General features: G+C 33.2%; 1 protein-coding gene across 1 annotated transcript; it reads left to right on the forward strand.

Moving 5' to 3' along the window:
• Positions 1-2,506: 2,506 nt before the first annotated feature.
• Positions 2,507-9,673, forward strand: LOC114419240. The gene is made up of 9 exons (XM_028384877.1): positions 2,507-2,821; positions 3,542-3,892; positions 3,980-4,195; positions 5,033-5,682; positions 6,227-6,323; positions 6,421-6,474; positions 6,553-6,665; positions 6,833-7,029; positions 8,831-9,673. The coding sequence occupies exons 1-9, from the start codon at positions 2,627-2,629 to the stop codon at positions 9,466-9,468; spliced, it is 2,511 nt and encodes an 836-aa protein (XP_028240678.1). The 5' UTR covers positions 2,507-2,626; the 3' UTR covers positions 9,469-9,673.
• Positions 9,674-11,040: the final 1,367 nt, after the last annotated feature.

Here is an 11,040-nt window from a genome sequence, read left to right on the forward strand (position 1 = left end):
TCAGAAAAATAATTCTAAGAGTCACAACTTCTCAAAAGGCTTTTTCATGACCACCAATGGTCTATATATATGTGATTTATAACACGAATTTGCTCAGAGTTTTTCAGAACAACAAGTGTTTATTCTCTAAAAGAGCAAAATCATTTTATCCTCTTAAGAATTCCTTGGCCAATTCAATTGCAATTCATTAAGGAATTATCTGAGTGCTCAATCTGTAAAATCTATCTCTTTCAAGAGAGATTCATTCTTCTTCTCCTTCTAATTCTCTAAGGGATTAAGAGACCGAGAGTCTCTTGTTGTAAAAGAATTCTAAACACAAAGGAAGGATTGTCCTTGTGTGTTTAGAACTTGTAAAATGAATTTACAAGATAGTGGAACTCTCAAGCGGGTTGCTTGGGGACTGGACGTAGACACAAGGGTGTGGCCGAACCAGTATAAATCTGAATTTGCACTTTCTCTTCCCTTAAACTCCTTTATTTATTATTGCTTTATATTCATATTCAAATTGTTTTATTTGAATCAATATTTAAGAAGTTCATTGTTAAGGGAATTTATAACTTGAATAAAAAGTGAAATAGATTTTTACTTGGGGAAGTAGTTTGAAATATCTTAATTCAACCCCCCCTTCTTAAGATATCTGAGACCACTTGTCTAACATTATGAAAGTTGGAAAACAAGGTCTTATAGCCAGGTATTAAAAAAATTCATTGATATATTTTTAAGAATCTTTATTCAGTGATTTAATATCCAAAAGCGCGTCTATCTCCTCAAATTATCAAAATATCAATAAATTTATGAAATGTCAAATAAGTCTTATTGTCATTCTATTTACTAATCATGTGTTGCTATTATTACTTAAATCTCACGTTTTTTTTCTTAATTTTGGACTAATGTGAATGTCAATTTGCACTTTCAAGAACTTTTGTTTTTATTTCATTTGATTCAAGAAATAACATGACAACGTCTTCCAATTTCAGAGACTAGAGTGTCCGTTCATTCGATAGAAAGTGATCATCCTACATCTTATATGTAAACAATTAATAAATGTATTTTTTAACTATGAATTTAAATGGACTAAAATACAATTTCATTTTATTTTACTTCCTATGTGATATAAAATAATCTTTTTACATAACCTATTAATGTTGTATTGAGTTAATATTTTTTAAAGTAAAATAAAAGCCATTATATATAATAAGGAAAATTTAATTTTATATATATATATATATATATATATATATATATATATTATAAAAACAACTTAATCAAGGAATTATAATTTTTAACTAAAAAATACAAAATATTTTATTGAAAGTATTCAATTTAAAAAATTATACTGTTAAATTATATATTTAAATTTTATTAATTTTTATAAAGTATCTTTTATTAAAACAGTATTTAATTATTTTTAAAACTAGACTCCCTTATATTTTACATTTTTATAAAGTACCTTGTTTAATGAGATTGTTGCCATATTGTCTTCTATTTAGTTAGAATTTTAAGTTCTAAGAAAGCGTAATTTGAGAAAAAAATGTTTATTTTTTTAAAGAAAATTAGTCTAATTAAATGATACTAGTACTAATTAATTTTCTTACCAAGTGTAAATTAACTTTTTTCCCCCTTATATTCGAATTAGAGGTACAATTGTAAAAATTCTGATATTTATATATTGACGAATGCTAATGGTTAAAAAAGTTGAAAGAGTTTTTTTTTATATTAAAAATATATATTTTTAGTTAAAAAAATATGTTTTTTTTTATAATTTTTGAATACACTCTATATATTAATATTATTTTCATTTTTTTAATTTCTTAATTAGTGTCCAAGAACATTTGGTGAATAAGATCTCTTATTAGAAGTGTTAGTGGATTGGATTGGATCATTTCATTTTTTTTAATTTATCTTTCAATCCATTTTGTTCAAAACTTTAATCCAATTTAATTTAATTCAATGCAGTTTGGATTGGATCAATTTTTTATTTTAATTATACTTATATTTTTTTATAGAAAATATTAAATAAATGATAAGATATATAATAAAAATTAATTTAAAATATTAAATTAAGTTTTATTTATATATCATTATATAACTATATTTATGGATCGGTTTTGAACATTTTATCGGAAATTGGATTCAATCCAATAAAAAAATTTAGTTTTTCAAATTTTTGATCTATTCATTATCGATTTTATTATTTTTAATTGCATTGAATCGATTCATGAATATTCTTATCCCTTATTCATATACAGTTGAATGAATTGAAAGAAAATTTTCAAAAGATTAGCCTATTCCACACACCTTTACTCACTATTCTAATTTAAATATTTTTTTCTCAATTTTTTTTATTCTAAACAACCAACTCACTTTTTAAAGAATATTGCAATATACACATAAATCCAGAAAAGATCTATCTTGTTAATTGTAAAATCGTTATTTATATCTTACGGCTAAAAATCCTATCCCATGGTGGGCAACATTCTTAAGTTTCTCACCGTAGAATCCATGAAAAAGATCTATCTTGTTTTCCCAAAGTGAGTTTCCTTTCCACTGCAACTGTATATTACTATCACTTCTCTCTTCACTTCCGTTCTGGCACTGGATTACTGTTATCCATTCCGGCCAAATCATGTTGGCCTCCACCATCCTAACGCCCACGAAGCTCAACACTTCGCATTTCGTCCCACCCATCACCGTCGTCGTCGCAGAAACTCACCCGAGAAACAGAGTCGCACTCTTTCCCAAATCCAACTCCAAACTCGCTTTCGTTGCAAGGGCCAATGGTAATGCCCGTGACGGCGCCGTCGACGCCACCTCTCCCCTGGTACGTTACAGTTACAAACGCTGTTTATCTTTACGTCCCTTTTCGTTACTTTTATCTTTAAAAAAATTAATTTTGTTATATAACCGTTTTTGTGGTGTTTATTGGGAAGTTTGATTGTTTTCTAACGTATGCTATTGCTATGGTTGGTTACTATTTGAAATTGTTTTAGGTTGTAAACGAATCAATAGGTTTAGGATGGAAGAAGCTCTCATTCTTCTTTATAGTGTGTTTGGGAATCTTTTTTGAGAAAGGAGGAAGAATTAGGTTTAAAATGGTTATTAATCCTTGTAAATATGTCTAATTTTGGTTTTAGTCCTTCAACTTTTTTGTTGGTTTGGTCTTATAAATTTTGAAAGTTTTGAAAATGGTTTGGTCTAATAAAACTTTTTTTCTGATGGAATAAACACTAAAATGTGCCGTATTCGTATGGACTAAACATATCTAAACCAAAAAAAAAATATTTCTTAAAAAAAAAGAGATTTCAGAACATGCACATATTTTCAAATTATAGCTTAGTTTGATAGTTCTGGATATTTGATAAGTGGATATTTGTCTGAGATGTTATGCTTTGTGTGTGTGACCATACAGCGGGACCCAGAATTTAGACAGCCACAGTGATAGGTTTTCTGATAACCTATTTAGGCCTTGGCTGTGTGTATGTGTTTGAATTAGACAGCAACTCATTTAAAGTGACGTTGAATGGTTGAATTTTGCTTTCAGGGCATTGATGCTGTAACGAGTACATCTTCTGGCCTCAGTGATGGTTATGTGGCTTTGTTCGTTCGTATGTTAGGCATTGATCGTGATCCTCTGGATAGAGAACAAGCTATAGTTGCTCTCTGGAAATATTCGCTTGGTGGAAAGAAGTGTATAGACACTTTAATGCAGTTTCCTGGTTGTATTAATCTTGTTGTGAACCTCCTACGATCAGAGTCTAATTCAGCATGTGAGGCAGCTGCGGGTCTTCTGCGATCACTATCTTCAGTCAATCTATATAGAAATTCTGTAGCTGATAGTGGAGCAATAGAAGAGTTAAACAGATTGCTGAGGCAATCTTCCTTGGCATCTGAGGTATGGGAATTGGTATGCAGCTTCGGTTCATGTGCACATATTTCTTAGGTGTTAAAAAAGGAGAATATCTGGAACTTTTTTTTGCAGGTAAAGGAGCAGAGTTTGAGTACACTGTGGAATTTATCTGTTGATGAGAAGCTCTGCATTAAAATTTCAAAGACTGAGATTCTGCCATTAGCTATTAGGTACCTTGACGATGAGGATATAAAAGTAAAGGAGGCTTCAGGGGGCATTTTGGCAAATTTAGCATCGAGCCGTGTTAACCACAACATCATGGTTGAAGCAGGTGTTATACCAAAATTGGTGAGGCTTCCTTTGAGTATAGTAATTGGAAGGTGGTTTTACTTTTTCAATAGAAAATAACTTGTGCATGCCGTACTGGTTTTCATGCTTATCTATGAGCTGTATGTAATTTAATTCATGTTAAGATAAATTCTGCTAGAGATAAACAACCATTCCTGGGTTTGCAAATAAAACACTAAAATTTTGGATGATATAGCTCTTGACATCGTAGCCTCTTTTGGCCAAGTGGTTAGGAGTTTCATTCCATGTCAGTCTGGATCTCGACTGTCTATGTTTGTAATTTAATTCTTGTTAAGTTAAATTCTGCAAGGGATAAACAATCAATCATTCCTAGGTTTGCACTAAGCTTTTATAGGATGATATAGTTCTTGGAAATTGGCATCAAAGTCTCTTTGAAGTAGTGGTGAGGAGTCCCATTCCATGACAGTGTATTTTTTGAAGAAAGACACAAGTTGCATAGCATTTGGACTATTTTGTGGAAGAATTTTTGGGCCTATAAACAGAGGATTTGTGTTTGTGGAAGTTATTGAGTAAATGTGTCAGAGATAAAAAAAGACAGTTGTTCAAAATTTTTGTGAACACTAAATAATTACAATTATTTATTTTCTCAATAGTAAGCATATTTTTCTTTTGCCTTTTTCATCTAATCTCTGAATTGCAACATAAACAATGGAATTAATGCCTTCCAGTAAAAGTTTAATGGAAAGAGAAGGAAGAATTAGAAGGAATGACATTCTGAAACTTACTGATATTTTAATTTCCATTGTACTTAGCAAAGGTCCTTTCTCTTGATGTTCACACCAGTCTAGAATGTGACTATCTTTAATCTTACTTCAGGCAAAGTTCTTGACATCTAATTTGGAAGGATCTAACGTTCTTAGGAAGGTCACAAGGAATGCATTGCTGGAACTTGTTAAGGACAAGTATTATAGCATTCTTGTTATTGAGGAAGGTCTGGTCCCTGTGCCATTAATTGATGCTGCAGCCTTTAAGTCATTCACCCCAGGCATACATTTGTGGCCCATGTTACCTGATGGTACAGAAATTGAAAGGACTTCTAGACAGCCATCCAGATATGGTGCTTCGGAATTACTTCTTGGATTAAATATTGATGACAAGAATGCTAACTTAGAGGAAGCAAAAGTCAATGCAATTGTTGGACGAACACAACAGCAATTCCTTGCTCGTGTTGGGGCTTTAGAAATGGAACAAAAGACTATGCCTCATTCTGAATGCTCAAATGATCAGAGGTTTACACTTTTACCTTGGATGGATGGTGTTGCTCGTTTAGTACTGATACTAGAACTTGAAGATAGGTTTGCAATAATTAAGGCTGCAGAGTCAATTGCTACTGCATGTATCAATGAACATATGCGTATAGCATTCAGGGAAGCTGGAGCAATAAAGCATTTAGTAAGGCTTTTAAATTGTGATGATAATTCAGTCCAGTTGGCAGCCACACAAGCCTTGGAAAGGCTGTCCGTTAGGTAATCTGAAATCATCAAAATATAGTTCATAGTTTTATAATTGCAGCATTAAATTTGTATTCTTGATACTGAGGAGAACTTCCACTTTTCCAAAATATAAATCGGTTCATTGCTATTTAAAATTAGAGGATATTTTGGAAACTTATTGCTAAAAAGGCTTTAAAGACTATCTTCCACTGTAAATGAAGATATTCAGGATATGATTTTTGTAGTGAAAAAGTATCATCTATTATAGATTGAAATTGTGTAGTCAAATATTGAATTTTAGTGTATAAGAAGGTATCACCTAGAAGGTGGAAGATAGACCATGGTAAATATGTATTTTCTGTGATAGCATATAGAAAAATATATGGAAAAGAAGAAAATAGAGGAAGCCTAATGTTACATCATACAAATAATGTTTTGGAAAAAGAGAAAAACATGACTTTGAGTGGGATAAGACTTGGTTGTTATAAATTATAATATGAATTTTTTAAATATTTTAAAGATTGTGTGATCATACTTTATAAATTGTAATCATTACCATGTGATTTTCTTGATGCAGCAATATTGTTTGCCGGGTTATTGAAGCTGAGGGGGTTTTAGGTCCTTTAGTTAGTATTTTGAAATGCTCAGAGATAGCTGGAACTATTTTGGAAAAGGTATTAGTATTTCTTGTGTGTTAATTCTGGCAATGTTCTAGAATAGAAGGATAAAAACTGATCAAGGTTTTGCTGATGGTATGATGTGCCTCTACAGTCTTTGAACATACTTGCTCGGATATTAGACCCCAGTAAAGTGATGCAATTAAAGGTTTGTATTGCACATCTTGTAGAAAATTTAGAGCTGAGTTTTTTTCTGTTGATTGTCAAGTACATTGATTCTTTTCAGTTTTATGATGGACCAGTTAATGGATCTGAAAAGGCATTTGGTGGAACAAAAGGTGACTGTGTTTCAACCGGGTTTAGTAGCACTGAACAAGCTGTATCAAAAACGTACACAAGGTTAGCTAAAGGGGCATGAACCAGACTTCCTTCAAGGGTCCTGGATTTGTTGAAGTTCAATTATCGAGTTCCAATATTGATTTTCATTTTGTTTGATCAATCAACATGTCATAAGTGCAGTATACAGTGATAGTTTGCATTGATTTTTTATTTGGTAAACCTTTCAGGAATGATATACTGGATTCTGTTTTCATTGCACACCTGGTTGAGATTATGAAGTCCTCTCCTCCCAGTTTACAAGAAAAAGCTGCTACTGTGCTTGAGTTTGTGGCATTGACTGACCCAACTCTGGCCCCAATTATATTTCTGGATATTGAATCTGGTCTGAATTCAGCTTTTCAGCAAAAAATTTTGAAAATTTCAGGTAAACAATTTCTGCTCTGTAACGTGTGCTCTGTTATAAGTACATATTCTTTTCATCTATTTGGCATGTTTTTGATTTTTTCATGTGGATGTATATCAAAATGTGAAGAATTCTTTTCATGTTATAAGTACATATTCTTTTCATGTTATAAGTACATATTCTTTTCATCTATTTGCCATTTTTTGGTGTCTGTCCAAGTCTCCTAAATGTGAAGAATTCAATGTTGATATTGATATTGCTGGCTTTAAATTTTCTACAAGACACACTGTGGTTAGAGATGTGAGATAAAAATTCTTGGATATATGTTCATATATATGGGTTTTTCTTTGTTTTCCAAACATTTCCTAAATGTTTGTCTGATCAAGACAACTATTTGGAAATTTGTGCTCCTTATGACCCTTTGTCTTCATTAATGTCTATAGAATATATCAATTGTTAGAATGAGGATTACGAGTTCACGCTTACAGGTTTAGAGTTATAATTAGTAGCAAACCAGCTACCTCTGGAAGAAAGCAATTTGCTATGTGGTCACTTGCGGTATAGACGCTGATTCCACTAGGCATTTACGTATCCAAAAGTTGGTTAACTGTTCTTACATAACTAAGGAAGAGGGTGGTTTAAACCAACTGATCTTGGTGTGACACTCATTAGAACATGTGAAATATATGATTTAATATGTTTTAATTACAACAATTTAGTATGAGATTATTTTCATTATTACTCATTATTTTATTTTTTTTATTTTGTAAATCTCATTCATTTTAAATAAGAGTATTTCGTGTGGTCTGAACAACACATAACAGTAAATAATTCTTGCACGGTATTAGAGCAGATTATTCTTGACAGAAGAATAACGAAAGTCGTTCTCCACTGAGGACCTACTGTCCCTGGTGGACCTTTCTGTTCTGCTGCCCTTCTACGTGCCAAACAATTTTGGTTCCTTTATCACTGCAGCATCTCTTCGTTCTCACGTGAACAGTACCACGAGCTGCTGCAAGCCTTCATTGGCGGTTGTCGTGCCCTCCTATCTCCAAAGCGACCACACCCCCTGAGTCTCCACCTCCCGGCGAAGCAACTAGTCTCCTACAGTGATATGGTAAATCAAGGTTTGAATCCCCATTAGGAGAGGTGGTTACATTTAGTGCCTACTGGATCTTGAAATAATTGTCTCCAAAAGAGAATAACTGAGAAACCAAAAAAATATATGGTCTATCATGATCCAATCTTAAAAGATGGAACAAGTCCTTTTAGATCCTCACCTACCGGGATTAGGCCATTGTTGTTGAATAAGTCTTGTTGGATTTGGATACTCAGTTAGGTGCTTATATAGGCTATTTGTCATCATTTATTTCTTTAGTTTGTATTTTTTTCCCTTGTAGGCATACAAATCCTAATTCCGTTTGCCATGAAATTTTGTCGTTAATAGATGAGACTAGAGAATGATGTGTTTATTCCATAAGAAAATACCTTACTTATAAATTATATAAGGCTGAAAATCAATCTCATAAATTTAAAGACTAGAATCAGTATAACTCAAGGGAAAGATAGCGTATTTTATTTCCCCTAATTACATTACATAAGTGGTTAATACACCTTAGTTGTATATCCACTATATTTCCTCGATATCTCAAGACTTCCCATCAAGACGGTGTGTATAATGTATATATCGTATGCATTCAGCTTGACACATGTTATTCTAGGTCCATGCAAACATATAATGTTGATCTCTAATACTAATTATTTTTCAAAAACCCTCACTGTAGATCAAAAAAATATTTCTCATAATTTGTTGTCTATGCAGCGGACATGGAATCTGACGTAGAAGATCAGTTTTCTGAAGCATATGCAATTGAATTTGAAGAAGCTGGTCTTGCAATAGCTGCAGCATCCCGGTTATTAACAAGACTACTCGATCATGAGCAGTTCCGCCACAAAATAAACTCCTCGCAATTCATTGATTTGCTTCGGGGAATCCTCAGGTCCTGCATTCCCCTCCACAATAAAAAGTGGGTAGCTACTTGCCTAGTTAAACTAAGTTCTCTCTCTGGCTCCATCACGAGCCTCTATCCAATCAATGTGGAAGTTACTCTCTACGAGACAATCCCAAGACTTCTGGAACAGATCAAAACATCATTCTCCCCAGAAGCACAGGAAACAGCTGTTGTTGAACTTAATAGAATAATATCTGAAGGAGTGGTAGATTACACAGAAGCTATTATTTCTGATGAAGCAATATATTCATTGGTGAATTTGATAGAAGAAGGCAGTGATAGGGCTGTGGAAGCAAGCTTGGCAATACTGTATAATCTGAGTATGGACAGTGAGAACCATTCAGCACTTGTGGCTGCTGGAGCAGTGCAGGTCTTAAAAAGAAGTGTTCTAGCAAACAGACCACACTGGGAACGGGCACTTCTTTTACTCAGGATTTTGCAACCGTGATGAGTTCAAGGGGGTGAATCGTGAAACAGTTTCCTCATTTTAAATGTGTAGAAGAAAATCTTTATCCTTATAGATAAAACGTATTTTATTCTTTAAAAGTTGATAATGTATGTAGTTGTTTTTCTTTTTAAAAATCACCGCATTGAATAAAAATATATATTCTTTTGTTTATTCATAATTTAAATGAAAAAAAAATAGTTAAATATGATGCAATACTCAAAAGTCTATTATCATATTAGTTTTGTTAACCTTTGCCCTAATGATAATGTTTTACGGCAACAATTAAGGAATTGGCAGTTTTTATTGAAAAATATAATATTTAATGCTATCAATACATTTCTATCATGATTTATTAGTAAATTATTTATTTATTAACTATTTCAAAGCTACCTTAAGAGTGATAGTTAGCATGATTAGCATATATGATAGATTGCGTCTATATTGATATATCACGTTAGATAAGTTCGAAAATGTTTAAAAATTATAAATGTTAAAATTAATCATATATCATGTATGGTAAAATTGTTTGAATTTTTTTTTTTTATTATAAAACTAATGAGGTTATGTTGTGTGTTCGTTTGTTGCTTATTGAAATTTAGACTGTTGCTAGGTGCACCTAGCATTTTTGTTGGTACACCCAGCACTTGAAGTGAAAAGCCCATAATATCCCTGACTTATTTTTTTTTAAAAAAGAATGCAAGACTCTCTCCCGTTGCGTTTCGGTTTATTCTTCCTGATAGCATTTTCTTCTCTTCTTCCTCAGACCGTTTCCTTCTTCTTCTTCCTCACTTTAGCCATTTTCGTATTGTTCTTGCTCACCTCACCGGTGAAAAGGTTCTTCTTCTTCAGCCACCATTGTTGTCGTGAAGAGGAGCTTGCCGTGAAGAGGTTGTGAGGTGCATTGAGGAGGTTTCCGTGAAGAGCAACGCCATCGTCCACCGTCGAGGGAGCTTCGTCACCGTCCACCGTCGAGGTAAGCGCCGTAACCATGTCGTTTCCACCATTGTGCCGGAGTTAGGATGATCTGATATGGTAGATTGTTGATCTATAACAAAGGTGTGTGTTACGGATCAAGTTGATTCGTAAGGTGTTGAAAATGCTTACAAATCAAGTTGATTCGTAAGCATTTTCCGGATCACCTTAATCCGGAAGATGCTTACGGATTAACTTGATCCGAAAATTTTTTTAACACCTTACAGATCAAGTTGATCCGTAAGCTTCTTATGGATGAAGTTAATCCAGAAGATGCTTACGGATCAACTTGATCCGTAAGGTGTTAAAAAAATTTCTGGATCAAGTTGATCCGTAAGCATCTTACGGATGAAGTTGATCCAGAAGATGCTTACGGATCAACTTGATCCGTAAGTTGCTGAAGAAACTTCCGGATCAAGTTGGTCTGTAAGCATCTTCCGGATTAAGGTGATCCGAAAGCATCTCAATTGGTTTGGTATAAGGGCCAGAGATATGTTTGTGCACAAGATTCTAAGGAAGATCCACCCAAACTAGTGCCTTTTCAGTTCTCAACTTGGCTTTGCTTTAATGGTTGTATGTGTAGCTGAGCAATACGATTGA

Source organism: Glycine soja, chromosome 7 (assembly GCF_004193775.1).
Source record: "Glycine soja cultivar W05 chromosome 7, ASM419377v2, whole genome shotgun sequence".
Lineage (NCBI taxonomy): Eukaryota > Viridiplantae > Streptophyta > Magnoliopsida > Fabales > Fabaceae > Glycine > Glycine soja.

What these genes read in the sequence shown, in the direction of transcription:
- LOC114419240 (XM_028384877.1), top strand. Translation starts at nt 2,627, where the DNA reads ATGTTGGCCTCCACCATCCTAACGCCCACGAAGCTCAACACTTCGCAT. An exon ending in AATCTTCCTTGGCATCTGAG is followed by an intron (nt 3,893 to 3,979) that starts GTATGGGAATTG and finishes TTTTTTTTGCAG; the next exon opens with GTAAAGGAGCAGAGTTTGAG. An exon ending in CTGGAACTATTTTGGAAAAG is followed by an intron (nt 6,324 to 6,420) that starts GTATTAGTATTT and finishes GTGCCTCTACAG; the next exon opens with TCTTTGAACATACTTGCTCG.